The sequence below is a fragment of the Fundulus heteroclitus genome, chromosome 16 (genome assembly GCF_011125445.2).
Source record: "Fundulus heteroclitus isolate FHET01 chromosome 16, MU-UCD_Fhet_4.1, whole genome shotgun sequence".
Taxonomy (NCBI): Eukaryota; Metazoa; Chordata; class Actinopteri; order Cyprinodontiformes; family Fundulidae; genus Fundulus; species Fundulus heteroclitus.
The window spans coordinates 1,212,453-1,232,401 of record NC_046376.1 but is presented as its reverse complement, the minus strand read 5'-3'; the positions used below and the strand labels follow the sequence as shown (position 1 = coordinate 1,232,401).

At 42.0% G+C, this 19,949-nt stretch overlaps 1 protein-coding gene and 1 non-coding gene across 2 annotated transcripts; both read right to left on the bottom strand.

Moving 5' to 3' along the window:
* Positions 1 to 1,170: 1,170 nt before the first annotated feature.
* zgc:195001 (uncharacterized protein LOC567531 homolog) lies at positions 1,171 to 13,679 on the bottom strand. The gene is made up of 5 exons (XM_021310267.2): positions 13,358 to 13,679; positions 7,132 to 7,158; positions 6,966 to 7,025; positions 3,741 to 3,880; positions 1,171 to 2,278 (listed from the first exon to the last, which is right to left on the bottom strand). The coding sequence occupies exons 1-5, from the start codon at positions 13,377 to 13,379 to the stop codon at positions 1,874 to 1,876; spliced, it is 654 nt and encodes a 217-aa protein (XP_021165942.2). The 5' UTR covers positions 13,380 to 13,679; the 3' UTR covers positions 1,171 to 1,873.
* On the bottom strand, positions 3,229 to 3,300 carry trnac-gca. The gene has a single exon. It is a non-coding gene; the product is annotated as a tRNA-Cys (tRNA).
* Positions 13,680 to 19,949: the final 6,270 nt, after the last annotated feature.

Sequence of the window (19,949 nt, the reverse complement as noted above, 5' to 3'; positions counted from 1 at the left end):
CAAATTATTAAGTGAAACATTAATTACACACACACACTGATGTTTTCTGTTCCTTTATTTCTAATTATTAGGATTTTCCACTTCCAGCTAATGAAAACATGAATATTATATCAGACCAATAATAATAAAATAGGCTATAGAGATACGTGGGCGTCATTAAAAGTATGTTGAATACCTTCTTTAATGTGGGCAGATGTAGCTTTAAAATGAATTTGATCCAGCCAGGAAGTTTCTTTCTGGATGGAGGTGAGTAAGGCATCTCTCAAAAGACAATAAAACAATTTAAAAGCAAAATTAGTTCAGGGGAAAAAAAAGTTTTATACACTTCTGAGCAGTCATGAAGGCAGTCAAACCGTTTTAAAAATAATTTTTACATGTTTCTACTGGTATTTTACCAATTTACCCCCTTTGGCAGGACCACTACTGAACATTTCTATCACATTTATATCATTTACAAGAATGCTTTTAAACACATATATCTGTAGAAGGAATAAATAATTTGCAGCTAAACTGTACACACACCCCTGTGAGTTGCACCTTGACAGCACACCTGTTCTCCCCTATTTTCAGCAGAAATGTGAGTTAATGTACATTAGTTGGTTTCCTGCCACGGATCCTGCTTTAAAATCCGATGAGCTTGAGGTAAAACTTACAGCTTCATGTCAGCCTCCTCCTTCGTGGTAAAATCAGTTTTAACATGTTTTTAGCTCATGGAAGCGGGTTGGAAAACCAAAACGGGTTTTTACCTTTGTTGCTCCGCCCACTTTCTGCTGTGGACCAGTGTGAGCGGCCGCTGAACAACGCCACAGTATGATGCTGCCACCACCGTGCCTGGTAGCTGGTACAGAGTTGACAGACCAAACATCCACCATGTAGCTGTCGCTCAATCTTTACCTTGTCTGACCAAACAAAACGGTCCTAAAGTCGATATTGTGAAGCTGGACTGAAATGTATAGTTGCCCTGCTGGACAAACTGAATGTTTTATGGTCATATGAGATGGTTGGAGCTATTTGAGCTCAGCGGTAGAACCATACTGTCAATGTGAGCCTTTTAAATAATAAACATTTTACCAAGAAGAGTGAAATAGCCCCACAGCATGATGCTGCCACCACCGTGCTTGAGACTCTTGTAGATTTAAAAGCCTCATGTTCACTTCTCCAAAAAAAAAAAAAAAAAAAAAAACACTTCTTGTCATTGTGGCTAAATGTTTTCTGGTTCAGGGAAACATTTAAGTCATTTGGAGAGGCTTTCAAACCCGAAGGACGTTGTACCAGCTGCCAAGCACGGCGGTGGCATCATCATGCTCAGGGTCTGATGGAATAATGAAGGGCCACCTGAAAAACCTCATCTTAACCTAAACGTGACTTCCTTCAGTTCCTTTAGCCGCATTCACTCTCCAACAGACTGAATTCAGCCTGCAGAGGTAAGGAGCCATCCATCCATAACAAAGCAGGTTCCCACTAAAGCTCTGCCCAATAAAACGCTTACAGGCCATGATTAAACACAATGTCTGTGGCTAGAAACCAACAAAAATGACTTTAATTATCCAGTTTTGCCAAGAGCAAAGATTAACTATCCAGCAGGAAATATACCGGCAGCTTGAAGAGGGCTTCAGGAAATAAGCCGTCAAAGTGCGACTTACTGAGGGACTCTAGGCCAAATATCAGTAAAGATCCTGTCAAACAGTGAAAATATGCAATCATTTCAAACCTAGGAAGATCATTTTAGAAAAATCTCCATGTTCTGCAATCATGCCGACAGAAAAAGAACGATTGAAATAAAACCCTAGAAAGGCCTGCAGGTGTTTTCATGCAGCGCCAGGAATAAACTGCAAAGATGCCAAACCAGCACTACTGCTCCGTCATTTAAATGTCACTCGTCTCTTTTCCTGATGAGACAGTAGGAATTTGTGCCGATCCAGAACCCGGGGAAAACCTTCTCCTGGAACTGGGTTTTGAACTTGTGGATCAGCCGCACCTCCTTCTCAGAGTCTCCCTCCACCGAGAGGAAGGCGACCACGCCGGCCGGCTGGTCCACGTAGACCCCCATGGTGGAGGAGGACGGCAGCTGGACGTCCACGTTGTCGCCGTTGTGCCAGGCTTGGTAGCAGGAGCCCGACCAGCCGACCCCCCAGGAGCCTTCGTTCTCCCCCAGACCGCAGGACACCCCCCGGTCTTTGCGGGGCGCGCTCTCTGCCACCACCCCGATCACCACCCAGCCGCCGTAGTCCACCTCCCAGTAGCCTCTGAAGCCCTCCAGGCCCTCCTTACAGAGCACCTGAAAGAGGAGGCATCTGAGGAATAATCCCTCTACAAACACAATGTTCTGTTTTAAAGTATTTATCAACCTTAATGCAGTGCTGACTGGATGGGAGTGACTAGCAAAGGTAACACCTGTACTCAGGTGAGAGCAGCACTACTTTAACACATTTTTACTTAATGAAAACTATAAAGTTGTCAGCCAAGAAGTTACTCAAGAGTAAAAAAAGTATTTGGTAAGGAGGATACTCAAGTACTGAGTAAATTATGACAGCTGATGATTTGATATTTTAAAATTATGTAATCGGGAAGACAAAAATGTAAGGTTATGTGCAATTTCTGGTATTTTAAAGACAAAAATGAAACATATACAAAGAATAATATCATTCCAGAACAAATTCAGGCAGAGGAAACACTGGTAAATAACTTAACTTACAGTAGTTAATGTGTATACAGTATATTAGAACAGTGCTGCCAATAAAATGATCTACTGTACGTTCATTTCAATGAAAGAAGAAATCTTTATCATCGCAATCGTTTATTCCCATGAAATGTGTCTTCTGCATTTAAACCATCCCTTAGGGAGCAATCTGGGGCTGAGGGTCCCGCTCTGACCGCTCTGACCGCTCTACACTGCAAAAAGGCAACTAAAAGTAAGTAAACTTTTCTTGAAATGAGTGCATTTTTCCTTGATTTGAGCAGCTAAATACGAATATTTGCCAATGGAAAAAGATTTTTGCACTTAAAGTAGGAACAATTCATCTCCATCATAATTTTCCAAATGCAGAATATCTAATTACCTTATTGTAGGGGTAAAACTACTAATCCCATTAGCAAATAGTCTTATTTTCCTGCTCAAATCAATGGAAAATAAACCAATTTCAAGAAAATTTCACTTATTTTCAGTTGACTTTTTGCAGTGTAATGCTGCAGTCTCAGCTGAACAGGAACTCTGGCATCAAAAGAGGCAGGGGGCGCCTGGATTTGAACCGGGGACCTCTTGATCTGCAGTCAAATGCTCTACCACTGAGCTACACCCCCTGTTAGCTTCCTGCTCTGTCAGCTGACATCAACTCCAGGTTTTAAAACAAGTTTATTCCTTTATTCATGAAGTTACTCACAGCAGATTTACTCTAAGAGCAGAGATACTTTAGTAATAATATGACTTAGTGCAGTAAAACTACTCCTAACAGTACATTTTGTTCTATATTTAATTGAGTAAATGTAACTGAGTAAATGTAACTGAGTAAATATAACTGAGTAAATGTAACTGAGTAAATGTAACTGAGTAAATGTAACTGAGTAAATATAACTGAGTAAATGTAACTGAGTAAATGTAACTGAGTAAATGTAACTAGTTACTACCCCCTGTGGTGATTACGGGACATTGCTGAGCCCAGTCAGAGATCATAAAGTAAACCTCCATGAATAAATCTAATGGCCAGCCTAAAGCCGTCCCTCTCTTTGAGCTCCAGACCTACCTGCGGTGAGTCGTCGTATCTTTCAGGCCTGTTGGGATACGGGCAGACAGCATCCGACGTTCGAGCTACTTTGGAGCTGCCCTCAGAAATCCACAGCAGCTTCTGTGCAGTTTTGTCGTCCAGAGAGATGGGGAACCAGTCTGAGGAGGTCAGAGGAGAAAAGTGACTGAAAACATCCAGGAAGGCCTGAACTTTGTTCTTTGTGTCTCTGTTGATGGATATGTGACAGAGACACATCTGTCCTATGTGTCACTTTCTCTCTTTCCACTGAAAGTACGCCAGGCCCTGAGCTTCTGCCTGTAGCTGCGTCTATTCCTTAGAGGGAACAGTTGCTGGATGCATTGATGCCTCCGCCTTTCTGCTCTTTCTCTGTTGTTTTTATTTTCATAGAAAGTACGCCTGGCCTTCTGTATTTGGCTTATTGTTTCCTGTTAGGGGCATTTTAGTAATTCTTGCCCGATGAACGTTTTCTCTCAGTGTTTCTTCTTCCACTGAAAGGATGTTCTGAGTTCTCGTCGTTGAAAGAAGTCATGGTCTAAGCTATTGCTGCCGTGATCTTTGTGTCCTTTTTCTGGAATGTACCTTAAGCTTTGTAGTCTCTCTCTGTTTTTTATTTTACAGAAAGTAAACCTGGGTATGTGCTTCTGTCTGTCAGTCTTTCTCTTCCCTTGATGAAGCGGCTGCTAAAGCTGTTCCCTCCCGTAACCTGGTGCTCTCTCTGTCTTTGCTTCTTTCCATGGCAGCTCCAGCTGGCTCAGCGCTCCTACTTTTAGATGTCTCTGTTTCCTGGACAGAGACACTGCCAGAGCTGGCTGCTCATGTTGAGCCTGAACCTGCTGAAGGTTTCTTCCTGCTGAAGGGGAATTGTTCCTCTCCACTGTCACCAGGTCCTTCAGCATGAGGGATTGCTGCAGTCGAGTGGATGACTGCATGCAGTCTCTCAGCTGGTGGGAGGAAGGACCTATGATGAGGCTTCTTGGTGCACTTAGGATGCAGCAGCCTGTCATATGAGGAGCTCTCCAGTGCATTCACAGCATCATGCTGGGTGGGAGGTGTTATCTAAGAATAATGCTATTTTTGCAGGAGGTATCACGTCTCCCACCAACTGTACTGTGTTGAGGGAGCATCCTCCCTGATGAGCTTGACTGACCGTTTCCTCTCAGCTAGATAAGCTGCTGCTCCTGCACACACCACCATAGAAGATGGCTGATGCCACCATGGTCAATGAGGGTCTTCAGAGGAGGAGTAACTGAGAAACTGAGTAACTGTCAGGTTTGGACCCCACATTCCTAGCTCACACTTTTTCAGTTCTGCCCCCCAAAAAATATCTTGTCTGGGAACAAGATTAGGTTTTTTTTGTGCTCCCCTCTAAAACGTTGACTTTGTTGCCTTAATTGAAGTTTTATGCAACTGGTGCGGCCAGCTGTCCACCACTAAGCTGAAATAAAATCCTGGTGAGGACCCTAGATCCCCCTGAGGAGCAGAAGAGCAGGGGAGACGGTCTGCATGCACAATTATTCAAAAGGGAACTTTCTTACCTACACTTCTCTCTTTCATCTTCCTGATCTGAAAACTGGCTCAGAGTTTATCATCTAATCTGTGTTTCTTTCCTAGATAAAGCCACCAAAAGAGCTAGTACTACCTTTACCCTTTTACTTTTCTCTACCATAGAAAATACTCCTGGGTCAATGTGAGCTTCTGTGCTTTCTGTGTCTCTGCTCTGTCTTCTCTACCATAGAAAGTACTGCTGGGTCAATGTGAGCTTCTGTGCTTTCTGTGTCTCTGCTCTGTCTTCTCTAACATAGAAGGTACACCTGGTCTGGTGTTCTGTTAGCTGTGACATCATCAGGGGAGGCAGATCATCCACTATTACCATCCGACATGGAAAGTACTCCTGGGTCAATGTGAGCTTTTGAGCTTTCTGTGTCTCTGCTCTGTCTTCTCTAACATAGAAAGTACTCCTGGGTCAATCTGAGCTTCTGTGCTTTCTGTGTCTCTGCTCTGTCTTCTCTAACATAGAAAGTACTCCTGGATCAATGTGAGCTTTTGAGCTTTCTGTGTCTCTGCTCTGTCTTCTCTACCATAGAAAGTACTCCTGGGTCAATGTGAGCTTCTGTGCTTTCTGTGTCTCTGCTCTGTCTTCTCTAACATAGAAAGTACTCCTGGGTCAATGTGAGCTTTTGAGCTTTCTGTGTCTCTGCTCTGTCTTCTCTACCATAGAAAGTACTCCTGGGTCAATGTGAGCTTCTGAGCTTTCTGTGTCTCTGCTCTGTCTTCTCTAACATAGAAAGTACTCCTGGGTCAATGTGAGCTTTTGAGCTTTCTGTGTCTCTGCTCTGTCTTCTCTACCATAGAAAGTACTCCTGGGTCAATGTGAGCTTCTGAGCTTTCTGTGTCTCTGCTCTGTCTTCTCTAACATAGAAAGTACTCCTGGGTCAATGTGAGCTTCTGAGCTTTCTGTGTCTCTGCTCTGTCTTCTCTAACATAGAAAGTACTCCTGGGTCAATGTGAGCTTCTGTGCTTTCTGTGTCTCTGCTCTGTCTTCTCTAAGCCCCAGTGGGTGGAGGCAGATGAGCGTTCACACTGAGCCTGGTTCTGGTTCTGCTGGAGGTTCTCCTCCCTGTTAAAGGGGAGTTTTCCTCTCCACTGTCGCTTCATGCATGCTCAGTATGAGGGATTGCTGCAAAGCCATCAACAATGCAGACGACTGTCCACTGTGCCGACATGTTCATCCAGGAGGAGCGAACGGTGCAAGTCAATGACTTAATGCAACCTGCTGGGTTAGAAAACTTTTAACCAACCTGTCTGGAGGATTTGATGGGATTGATTTTGTTAATTGCTTTGAAATGACACATTGTGAATTGATGTTGTATAAATAAAGTGATTTTGAACTGAATTCAGGGAAAGTGTCTGAGGTATTGCACAGATGCGCCTCCTTCGAACTTGTTGTGAATCAGCCAATCAGAAGCTTCCACAGCCATGACATCATCACCAAGGTATTTTACCGTAAAAAAGAAAAAGAGACTAATAAACTCCTATGATTTTGATATTTAACAGAGAGAAATAATTGTATTAATCCTAAATGAGTGAAAACAGAAGATGTTTAGTCACATTTAATGTCAGACAGTAAGAAAATAAATAGTTCTGAGTTTTTTTACACAACGTGTGTAAAAATCAGGTTTTGGGTGAGAATAATTAACGTTTCAAAACGTCAGGAAGTCTTACATTTCATGAAGTCCGCTCTGGTAGTTGGTTCAGGTATATTTGGCTCGTACGGTGGCTTCTCTAAAGTCAGACAAAAATTAATTTGCAAACATCTGTTGCGTCTTTAGAATCAACAATTGTAATTTAATTTAAAATAAAAAACAGGAAACATTGTTCTGTGATTTACCTTCTGCAGCGCTGCTTCCTTTTCTTCCTAGAAATAAAAACAAAAAACAAGACAGGATTATATTCCCATCAATCAACCAGGCTGTTTAAATCTCAGTTAAACAAAGAAATAAAAGTCTCTCTATCAACCTGTAAACTCACTGAATCGGCTTTAATTTACACACATTTTTCACAAGATCGCTTTCATTTTACAGAATTCGATTAATATCAAATTGATATTTAAATATATATATATGTATATATATATATATATATATATATATATACATATAAAAAAATACATATATATGGCGAGTGAAGCTACACTAACAGTAGATACAGTAGAAATGGTGCAACTCAACAATCAAATATTAATAAATATAAAATAGCATTCATATATATATATATATATATATATATATATATATATATATATATATATATATATATATATATATATGTGTGTGTGTGTGTGTGTGTGTGTGTGTGTATATATACATAAAAAAACTTTCAAGATTCAAAGTAGAAAGTACCCCTGACTGCTCAAGATTAAAAATAGAGGGAAGCCAACATACTAAAACCATCCAGGTGGTACCATAAGACGTTATAATTTACATTTCACTGATACGTCTGATGGAGAACCTGGGTTGGGTCAGCCAGGATTTTTCTGTGCAGTTTTCTGCAATTTTCTTTTTAAATAGCGGCTAAATGACCTGACGATGTTTGTCACAATGACTTCTATAGCAGTTTTAATTACACGGGAGAGCTTATTTTTTACTCTCTGCTATTGCACTAAAACTAGGCAGTGAAGCACCTTTACATTTCAGGCAGGCTGACTCACTTTCTGCTTTTAAATCTTCTCTTAAAACACTTTTTTTCCCTCTCTGGCTTTTAACCCAGTTTAAAAGGTTGGCTTTTGTGGTTTCCTTATTTGTTTTGATCTATCCGCTCTCTATTTAACTTTTTGGTGTCTTTCTGATATTAGTTTTCATTGTGATATTTTGAATAATTAGCTTTTCAGGGTGTGTAGAGCACTTTGGCCAACTGACTTGTATTTTAAAGTGCTAAAAAGGTTTATCTGAGTTGCACAAGGAGCTGAACTGTAAAAAGTTCTCCACCCAGGTTCTGGTGCTAGAAGGAGTCGACCTGATGGAGGATCAGGTGCAGCAGCTTTAAACCTTTCCTGTCTTCTTTATGCTTTGCAGTCAAACTTTGTTGAGGTTTTCTAAAGTGGCGTCAATCAGCAGTTCTCCAGGCAGGTGTTCCTAATTATTCACAATTATTCCATCTTAGCTTTTATGACAACGAACTAAACAATGCAACTCTGTGCCAATTCAATTCTGAAAGCAATTACTTTTATTTGTATAGAGCCAATTCACCACACATGTCATAAAGTCCGTAGGTCAAACGTTGACTTTCAGCATTCGCTCCTCCTGGGTGAGCACGGAGCTGACTTTGCAGCAACGCCTCATATCCAGCGTGCATGTGGACACAGTGCCAGAAAGTATTAATTGGACTGCAGAAATAAACATATTGTATAGAAATAATTGTTTTATGAATTTTGACAGGTCCAAAATGTTCTGGTGAGGATGCCAGCGTTGACACGAAAGGATTCTGCACCAATAGAAACAGTTTTGGTCCCGTGAGACGGAGCTCAGGCATTACCAGATCGTAGAAACAAAGAAGCAAGGCGAGGATGAAGATCGCTCACGCTTTGAGCGTTGGAGCCGACTTTAGGAAGCAAAGGGGTCAGAAGCCACGTGGAGGTAGGCCTTTCCACCTGCACAGGTGAGTTAAATGTTTGCTGATGCTAAGTGGAGGACCTGGCAGGAGAACGAGAGAGGGCGAATGTGAGTCCGTCACCTTCTGGCTGGAAGGAGGTAAACTTGTAGAAAGGTCTTTAAATCAGTCAGTATGGTGTCATGGTTATTGTTGAAGAAGCCGGTTGTTGTTTGCTGTTAGCTTCCCTGATCTTCAGCAGTGTGAACACCTCTGTGAAAGCAGAGGGATGGACAGTTTGCAGCTCTGCAGCCTCCAGGCACTCAGACAGAAAGACATCATCTGCTGGTGCCCATCATCTGACAGGGAGGACCAAACTATGAGAGGTTGATCATTCACAGAGAGAATCACTAATCACAGGTGGAAAGCTTTATAAGATTTCTAGGATCCTATTCTGATGTGAAACCGCTTATTATTAATATGCTTTAGAGGACAGGAATAGAGAAAAATCCACAGGGATGAAGGAAGACATTTGTCAAAATAGAGAAACCGACTCTGAATTGGGGGGGGGGGGGGTGGGGGGGGGGGGGGGGTTGCAGCTTCAGGAGCAGGAGCAGGCTCCTCAGGATTCAGGTGAACCGGTAAACAACTCCCACCAAACAGGTCATATATTTACATCTGACTTTAGTTTTAGTGTTAAACCTTTATTTAACCAGGAAGGTCACCACTGAGATTTTTAAGGGAGACCTGGCAAAGAAAAAAAGGAGTACGGGCTTAAAACTAGTGTTGCACTGATAGCGATACCAGAATGGGACGGTGCTCCGATTCAGCACTAAATGCTGGTATCGGTATCAGCGAGTACCAACAAATAGGCACTGATACCATTCTGATGTTTGTATGTCACCTGAACGCAGCCTTCTACCTCCTGACTAGTATCATACATGTTATATAAGTTCATGAATGTTGCACTATTTTGGCATTTGAGAGCCAAAACTCAATTTAAACCTGTTGTAGTTGTCATGACTCCGATGATTGAGAGTATGCAACAGCCCAGAGCAGGCAGTCAGTAATAAGAGGAGAAAATAATAATAATCAGTAATAAGAGGAGAAAATAATAATAATCAGTAATAACAGGAGAAAATTATAATAATCAGTAATAACAGGAGAAAATTATAATAATCAGTAATAAGAGGGGAAAATAATAATAATCAGTAATAAGAGGGGAAAATAATAATAATCAGTAATAAGAGGAGAAAATAATAATAATCAGTAATAATAGGAGAAAATAATAATAATCAGTAATAAGAGGGGAAAATAATAATAATCAGTAATAAGAGGGGAAAATAATAATAATCAGTAATAAGAGGGGAAAATAATAATAATCAGTAATAAGAGGGGAAAATAATAATAATCAGTAATAATAGGAGAAAATAATAATAATCAGTAATAAGAGGAGAAAATAATAATAATCAGTAATAAGAGGAGAAAATAATAATGATCAGTAATAAGAGGGGAAAATAATAATAATCAGTAATAATAGGAGAAAATAATAATGATCAGTAATAAGAGGGGAAAATAATAATAATCAGTAATAATAGGAGAAAATAATAATAATCAGTAATAAGAGGGGAAAATAATAATAATCAGTAATAATAGGAGAAAATAATAATAATCAGTAATAACAGGGGAAAATAATAATAATCAGTAATAAGAGGAGAAAATAATAATAATCAGTAATAATAGGAGAAATATGGGGCTGCAAAGAATCAGCGTGGAGATGAGGGCAGAGCAAAAACATTAGTGGACTGAGAGCAGAGGGATCCAGAAATGTGATCACGACATGTGTTCTCCTTCCTCTGAGGTGATGCTGGCAAACGTTTAAAACGAGACAGAAACCGCTTGATACATAAAACCTCAGCATTAACAGAGCGCCTGCAGACATGCTGTACACAATGTTCAACACCAGACCAGGCAGCAGGCTGTCGGAAAACGGGCGAGCAGACAGCAGGAAGGGCCGAGGACAGATCACTTCATCCGTCTTATCACCCCCCCCCCCCTGCTCCTGCTTCTATGCTTATAAACCAAAGGCTTGTTTCTCTGAGGAAAAGCAGGAACACAGCAGGCGGGTTGGGAGTGAGACGTCAAGCAGTGGCGGTGAGTTTGGAGACAGAAACCATCCAGGATGTTCTGCAGAGCAGCAGGAAGGCCAGCCGGGATAAATGATGGAGGACCTGACACGACATGGAGACATGAGGTGTCTGAGGCCCAGAGACGCCGTATTTAAAAGATGTGCTGGACACAGTTTGGCTGAATGGATGAATTTTTAATAAAGGAAAGCTTTAATAAGCTTGCAGTGTTTGAGCGTATTCTGATATATTCAGTCGTGGATGGACAGCAGTGAGTCTGAATGCTCAGGAGACTCAGCAGCTCAGCACAGGCCAGCAGAAAGGTCAGCCGTGGACGTCTGCATGATTTATGGCAAGTGTTTGTTTTGGAAAGCTGTGGCAGCGGACTCTGTCCTCTCCCAGATTCCCGGCCCAGTGGGACGGGGCGACATTATCCGGGCAGATCGGTTTCTGAACGTCCCACTGAGACAGCGAGATCACAGGACGCAGAGATGAGGGCCGATCCTCCTGGAGAGTTTCTGTCAGGAGTCACGTCCTCCTGGCCTGAAGCCGCTGGGACGATGGAGACGAGGAGATCTACGAGCTGCAGGGAAGATTCTGGAAAAAGACTCAATTCAGGAGCTTCCACTGCTGATTTTTACCCTTCATCAATCTGACAGGCCGCGGTTCTCATCAATTAAATAAACAAAGCAAACTTTTGAGGCCATAAATCACTTAAGGAGGATTTTGTGAGACTCCACGCTTCAATCAAGCGGCTGTAAATAACTCCAATATGAGCTTTTGCATTTCTGTACTTGAATTACTGAGCAGCCAGAGGAGGGATTAGTAACAACGTGGGGGGGGGGGGGGGGGGGGGGGGGGTGGCGTGGGTTATGTCAGCTGCCAGCGTGGACTGGAAACACATTCCAAAGAAGAAGAAACAGAAACAAAAGATCTTCAAAGAAAAAAGGTTTTAAAACGCAGCGGGAGGTCAAGTTGCAACAGTTCACAAACGCAGAAGATGGATAAAAATATTCAGGGATGTGACACTGAGAGCCACGCCAGCAGTGTGTGTGTGTGTGTGTGGGGGGGGGGGGGGGGGGGGGCACTCTGCTGACATGATTAATGGTCTGAGGAAACACTGGCAGGATCCAGGGTGAGGACGGATGTTCTGCTGGGAGTCACTCAATAACAGCCAATAAACAGTTTAATAAAGCTGGTGATAAAACAAAGCAACGAGGAGCAGCAAGTCACACAGCGGACGACCAGAACCAGAACCAGAGCCAGAACCAGAACCAGAACCAGAACCAGAACCAGAGCCAGAACCAGAACCAGAGCCAGAGCCAGAACCAGAACCAGAACCAGAGCCAGAATCAGCTCAAAGGTCAGGGACCTGCAGCTGCTGACATGTTTATTTGCCCGCCCCCCCCCCCCCCCCCCTTTCTGTCGACCCGTTTCTATAACTTATCACACACGCTGAAAACCACAAATATTAATCTGCCATCAATGATCTAAATTTCAACATAATTCTGACCAGTTTGTGACACATTTTTCTTGTCATGCATTTCATGCCTGTCCCAGCCTAATTGCTCTCTAAAAATACTCTTGTTGCATTTTTATAACCAGAAAAAAGGCCTCATATATCTCATGTCATGTTTAAGCGCTGAACAATCCAGTAGAGTTTGATTTGTCCAAATATGCATGATGTCAAATTAAAGATGTTACAGAAGCAACCAGGAATTGACAGAAACACGCAGCAATACCCCTTTTTATTTTGCACAGCAAATCAAAATTAAAGCATCATCAGTCACCGTGGTGCAGGCCTGATTTTCACAGAATAATGAGACACAAACAGATAAAAATAAAAGTTTGTTTTCAGCTACTTAGAGAAACGTCTTCAAAGGCCATCTTGATGAGTAAAGACCAAGAAGAGTATCAGTAAAACTAAAAGAAATCAGATTCTGAGTGTTTTTTATACAGTTGAATGCAACACAAAGTGCGTCACAAAAGTTGAAAAAGGAGAAAATGAACGCTGAATAAATCATTAAACACTAGAGTAGATATCAGATAAAATGTTTAACTGAGGAAACCAATCACAGCTTTAACTTAAAATATCAGAGACGGCTACATTAAAGCACAAAAACACTTAAAATTGACTTTAAGCTTACAAAGATCAAACAAAAACTCATCTATCTCATTTATGATGAAAAAAAAACAGTAATTATAGGCAGGCCTTAAACTTAAATTAGAAATGCAACAGAACCAAACAGATTAATTCAGATTAATTCTCAAAGACTTTGATAGAACTGGTTTGAAAAGAGGAGTTTGTAGCTGCTTTCAGCTGCATATGTTCAAAGTCTCGCTGCATGGAGGACCAGGTCTGCATGGAGGACCAGGTCGCTCCAGGTGGGACTGTTTTCTTACCTGCTTTCTTGGGAACCGGCATGGTTCTGCTGGTGCTGTTTCAGGCGTGGCGCTCTGTGGTACCTCCAAGGCTCGGTCACCTTTATTGCCTTGCAGATCAGTGAGGAGGGGGAGCCAGGGAGGACTGATGAGCCCCTTTGTTCTGTCGGATCGGATGGAAGCGTCCCTTTAAAGGACGATCCCGTCACATGAGACCCGTGATACTTTCTACTGGGAATCAGAACCAAGTACCGAGGACATCCCGGCTATTCCAGCATGTTTGCACACACGCTGACTGAGCATGTGCAGGAAGGACACACCTGTATCATGTTATTGAAATGACAAATTAGTTTTTCTCAGGACAAATAAGGGGGAACAAATCGGCAGCTGTGTGCCCTTTGGAGTCCTTTTAACTGTGGAAGAATGGCCGCTAACCATTAAACTGATCCTGCCTCCAGCTGCTAGGCCAGGGGGTTATTTTCTGTTTGCAGGGTGTGAGCCGTCACTACGCGAGAATGAAGCCAGATTCTCACCGGGAGGCTGTCATCGGTCCCACATCCCATCAATCAGCGGCTGCTGCTGCTGTGTCCTGGTGCAAACAGAGCACCAAAGAGTAAAACAGGTAGAGTAAGACGCTGGTCTGCACCTTCCAGGTGGAGAGCCCTGCTCTGAGGGCTGCAAATGAACTTTCTGCCTTCAAATCTGCTATACTGGCTTTATAATTCATCTAAGCCATGAGGCGCATGTTTCAGGCCCAAGGACTCCTTTTGGGGTTTGGTGATCCTTTCTGGTCTTCCTGGATTAAAAGGTGCAACTCTGACACGTTTAGTGGTGTGGTTGGTCTGATCTAATGGAAGAATCAGAGTTTAGAAGCATTCCTTGCAGCTTATTCTGTAGTCTTTTAAGTTTTACCCTGGTTTTAGAGAGTAACCGCTTTCACTGCTGTAAACCCCACATCTTCACTGGTCAGGATTATGAACCCAAACAGCGTAGTGCTAACAGAAATAACATTTACTCAGCGTGCCATTTAGAAAAAAACACCTGAAGTCTTTAAAACTATAGAGAGACCACTAACAAAGAAAGTTTGGTGAGGATTTCTGATCCACACCATCCATCCATCCATCCCTCTCTCTCTCCCTCCCTCCCTTCATCCCTCTATCCATTTTCCATGTTCCAAACCTTCTGCTCTTATATCTCTGAATCAAACTCAGCCGATATAAAAACTGTTTGTATTTTAATCTCAGCATGAATCCAGCTGAGGGCCTCAGAGGTTTGTTGGAGAACATTAAAGAACCAAGCAGAAGTTTAAAGCAGGCCATTAAAGAACATCTCAGGCTTTAAACGCTTCAATCCATCCTCTGAACGTGGAGAGAGAGGATGGACCGTAGACATTCTATACAAAGACACCTCATTACGTGCTGGAGCACATCCTGTGTAGCCGCCATATTGGATGGGTCTCTCCTGCTCAAGGCGGGCACAGGAGCCAACGGTAGTAGACGCAGAGGGAGCAACTTTACTCGTATGTCCTGCAGCTTACGGTTGTAATAACCAGAGAAAACTACTGAACGTAAATCACACGGTGCAGATCACCATCTTGGGCTGAGATTGGTTCTGAAAATGAGGTTTTACTTGATGAGAACAATGCAGAAACCCAACAGATGGACCATTATATTATGTTTATTAATCTGTTATCTCTGCATTTCACAAACTACGTCTGAATCATGTTGTCAGAATAAGTACCTTAGATTTACAGAGTACAAACACGTGCAGAACAGTTGTTCTTCAAGGGTCTTAAGCTCCAGCCCTAGCTGCAGGCAGGTCAGTGTAAGACACTGGAATGACCTGGAAATTTTAAAGAACGCTTTTGCAGGCCTTTAAAAAAACTGTGTATAAATGTGTGCATGCACAGCAGCAAAAATATGGATAAATTATTGTTGGTGTGTAGAGAAGACTCAGGCTTGTACATGTGAGAGAGTGAAAAAAATTTAAATGAACAATTCAACTTCTTTCTTTATTTAAATATAAAATGTATTCATTTATACATGAATTCATTTGTAATACCACATTTCTCTTTGTTTAAGAGCATAAAACTAAGTATTTCAGCATGAAAGCACGTATTTATATATAAATATGCCCTACGTCTGTCTGTTAAAGAGCATACATTAATGAAATATACTGTTTAAACAACATATTTCAGCATTGAAACACGTGTTATGTGTGACTGCGTTCTGTATCATAACCACATCTCTGCCGTTTGTGACAAACCAAGCCGTGTAAAAATTCAATGTGATTTATTTTAGTTGGGCAAACAGCTTCCTCAGTATAAATAAATGCACTGGAAGCGCGTGACAGACCCATCCAAGATGTAGTTTGGTACCCAGGACGTAGGAGACGCAGCTAACATGTGGAAGAAGGTCCTCTGGTCAACCCTACTGCACTTTACCCTGAACACGCCATCAACATGGTGAAACATGTTACTAGAGCTGATGAAAGGATGCAGCTGAATACAGGATAATCCTGGAAAAGGAGCCGGTTAGAGGCTGCAGAAGACTCCAGGCTGGGGTGGAGTTTCAGCCTCCAGCAGAGAATAAACCTGAACGTGCAGCCAGAGCTGCAACAGAAAAAGATAGTCGTGTGTTAGAGTGGCCTAGTCAAAGCCCGGAGCTAATACCACCCGAGAATCTGTGCACATATTCCAGTTTCTAGATCTACAGAATAAAGCTGGTAGAGACAGACATAACCCAAAATATGTGATGTGAGACATGCAGCTCCAATATCAGTGAACGGTGCTTCTATAAAAGTATTTATTTAAAAAGCCCAATGCAATTATGTGCAACATGTTCAGATCTTTATTTATATATATATTAGGGCTGGGCAAGTTAACGCGTTAATTTCGTGTTAATTCATTAGACTATTAACGGCGATATTTATTTTATCGCGCATTAACGCATGTTGCTCACATGCTTTCAGTCAGTGTCAGTCAGCAGGCGCGCTGACTGCAGCGTGCTGTGTGACGGCACGGCAGCACTCTGGTGCTCCCCCTCCCCTCTCGTACATGGCTCAACGACGCCAGCCAATCAGCACGCAGGCTCAGCCTGGCCCGCCCACTCAGCTCTCACACAAACTTAACATACAAACAGCTGAGAGAGACCGCAGCAGCGGAAAAACATGAACAGGGGAAGTAGAACCGTTTGGCTTTATTTTAATACCGTAAATGAAATCAAGCTGTATGTTTTGTAAAAAGCCGGTTAATTTCAGTGGAAACACAACAAATTTATCTAAGCACGTGAAAAAACATGAAAACGTCGAGCCACAGAAACGGAGAGAGGAGACGAAACTTCTGTCATTGCCCCGACAGACCCACAGACATCTCTGACTGAGGCGTTTCAGTCCTCCAGGGAACATCCAGGTAGATCAGAGTGGTCATCTTCAGCAGCAGTTCATGTTAACTTTCAAAATAGATATTATCTATCATATGTTACTGGAGCCCACACAGAAAATGTAATTAAGACCTTGAAAGAACCCAGTACATATATTAAAAAGTGTTATTTAAGATAAGATAACATTAGCTAATTCTTTTTTTATCCCACGACGGGGAAATTTATAGGATTAAAGCAACAGGCAGGTGCACACAACACAGACAAAATTACATAAGGATTGAAATATATAAGAGGTGGATTAGCGAAAAAACACTGAACATAACATTATTGTTATTATTATTATTATTATTTATTTGTAATAATAAAATAAAAAACACAAAACCCAAAAGGTCAACAGTTTCATGATACATCAAGCTTAGGGACTAGCTAATATACAGCAGGTCAAAAAAGGCCATATTTTGGCTGCAGTGCTTGCTGTTCTCTTATGAAGAAAAGATCAACTAGTGCACTCCTGGTTAACTCTTCTGTCTGTGTGTGCATTTCATGGAGATACCATCTCACTTCTGATGTGGTGTAGTGGAAGATCATCATTATGTTGTTTTTAATCCACTCTTTATTACACATCATGCTGAACAGAGCACAGCCTCATCACACACCAGGCTATTATTAAGTTATTGTAATGCTCTTAGTGGCATGATGTGCTTAGCAGCTGCATCCACTGCCGCTCTGGCTACAACGCCAAGAATGCCACCAATCAACAATCTCCACATCATCAGATACGGGCCCATGGTCAGTCTATTGCTCCTATAAGTGCAGCTTCCCGTGGAATAGGGTTCTCAGCTAGGGAGAAGCGCACACATTTCCAAATTGCACATTTGAGGTGATTGCCTACCGAGCTGCGTCTCGGTGTATAAATGTGTGCGCGTTAGTGAGAGCGACTGGGTGAATGTGGCTATAGTGTACAGTGCTTTGGGTGGTCAGCATGACTGGAAAAGCGCTTTATAAGTTCAGTCCATTTACCATTTACCATTGCTGAGACACCAAAGGAAATTGAGAGTTTTTAGGTGGGCAGTTCGAATAAAAAATGCATGTGTGGCATTATCAAAGAGAAGTCCTGGCATCATATTTGGTAACAAGGAAGAGGATGTCCAAGCAGCTGCTAAAAGGTTTTATAGCATCATTTCTTTAAAGTTTAGGTGCAAAAAAAAAAAAAACAATTATGTGGAGGATTCCGTCTGACTGCACTAATCAAAAAATGACTGAAAACTTCATCTCTTCATCTACAGCTGGACTGAAGCCAATGGTGGAGGTGCAGAAACCCCCATTTTCACATAGGGAACATCTTTGGGTTGAAGTGATAATCGTGGCAGAAGCACTGAGGTGCTTCCTCAGTGCCATGAAAGGCCTGAAGGCTTCCTTAACTTTGCGTTCTTGACATTTTGGACTTCTCATATTGTGTTGCTGTTTGTTTAACTGCTCTGTTCCACTGACTCACATGTTTGATTTTTTTTTGGGTTATGAGATCTACACTTTAATGTTACATCATGTTGATCAATATGGGTTTATGGAAAAAATGGAAACTGTTTGCTTCAGACACACAAAGATCTATGGTTTATGCACCTTTTTGATTTGATATAGGAAGAAGGATCGGATTGGCTCTAAAGATCCTTTAATATTAGCTGGTAATGTTAACACTTAGATTCAATACATGGTTTTCAGGCTCAGATTGGCCGAGAGCAGATCTCCCTGGGAGGGGGGCCTTACCAGTTTTTACTACCCCCCGGGGGTGTAGCTTTTTCTGGAGTTCCCCTGCCCGCACTGAACCTCTCCTGCCTTTGCTCCTGTTGTTGTAAGTTTGGAGTGGTGGATTATTGTCCATCAGAGGGGTGAGTGGAGAAAGGAGTAGGAGGGTATTCAGGGTGGGGAAGAGTAGACGGATTCGACCTTGGAGTCCTTTCCTTCACACTGAAACCATGTTTTCCAGGTTTGTTGTTGATGAGGAGACAATCCGAGAGCCGCGGACGTCCAGGAGAACAGGACAGTCCCAACTTGGTGAGCATTTTATCTAAAGGTCTTATCCTGTTACACTCAAACACCGCATCGCTCTTCCTCCATTGCTATTATTCATGTGTGATAAAAAAAACCTGTAAAAATGTGTTTATTTGGTAGACACAGATGCAGTAAACACAGATCATTTTATAAAAATAATAATCTGCATCTTAGAGCTCATAGGCAGGGCTAATTCCCAACACCTGTCCATTGAAGGGCTTTTAAACGGTTAAAATCAAGTAAAAACAAAAGCAATTACAATAAAGACAATCAGAAATGTCCAGAAGCCAGTTAGCGCTAATAAAATCATTCTAATAAAATAAACACATCCACTCAGGATCAAACAAATGCACGCCTCATATAAACACAAACTTATATAATAAATTTAATATTATCTGGCAGAAAGGATATTTTTACTACGCTGCAAATGATGGCCGGACATAAACCCACAAACCCTCGTCTTGGCTCTACTTCTTTAGAAGGTTCCCCGTTTGGCATGACAGGAATCGTTTTAATCAAATGTGAGCGGCGTCTGCTCGATAATAGCATGACAAGAGATCTCAACAGCAGCGTCTGATTGCTGTCAGCAACTTAGTTTAAACTGTTCTGCATCAGAGATTATGCACCCAACAATCAGACTGAACTTTACTGCGTAACCTTAAACAGCCGTACTTTATCACATGCTGCTATGATCCTGCAGCGGTGAAAGATTGAGCTGCACACACGGCAAAACAATGTGTGGAAGGCAGAGGAGCCCTGCTGGGACGCTTTTAATAGGCTTTCAATCACACATCTCCCTGTGCTGTCTGTCTCACATGACAGGGCAGTCATTCCCCTTCCCTCCGCTCTTATAGTCTTTTATTTAAACCAAATTGTAATTGTTTAAAATCATTTTGTATTGTGAAGCTGGGTAAGTCATTGGCAGGCCAGACGTTCAAATCCATTACAGAGTTCCCGTTCTCGTTCTCAATTTATCTTAACAACCTTCCAGCGCTGAGGTCAGGAGGCATTAGTTGTTGCACTCTTCAGGTCTCACCACAACATCTCCGTCAGGTTGAGGTCTAGACTTTGACTAGGCCATTGAGAGGCCTTTGTTATTTTGTCTTTCTTTAATCTTAACTCTGGGGTCAGAGCATCCATTTGTATCGGCCCCTTTTGGCTACCAAGCTCCTAAAAAGTTCTGG

Coding starts and splice junctions, on each gene's coding strand:
- zgc:195001 (XM_021310267.2), bottom strand. CDS start 13,379: ATGCCGGTTCCCAAGAAAGCAG. Junction 7,026..7,131: donor AGGAAGCAGCGCTGCAGAAG/GTAAATCACAGA, acceptor GTCTGACTTTAG/AGAAGCCACCGTACGAGCCA. Junction 2,279..3,740: donor GATACGACGACTCACCGCAG/GTAGGTCTGGAG, acceptor CTCCTCTTTCAG/GTGCTCTGTAAGGAGGGCCT.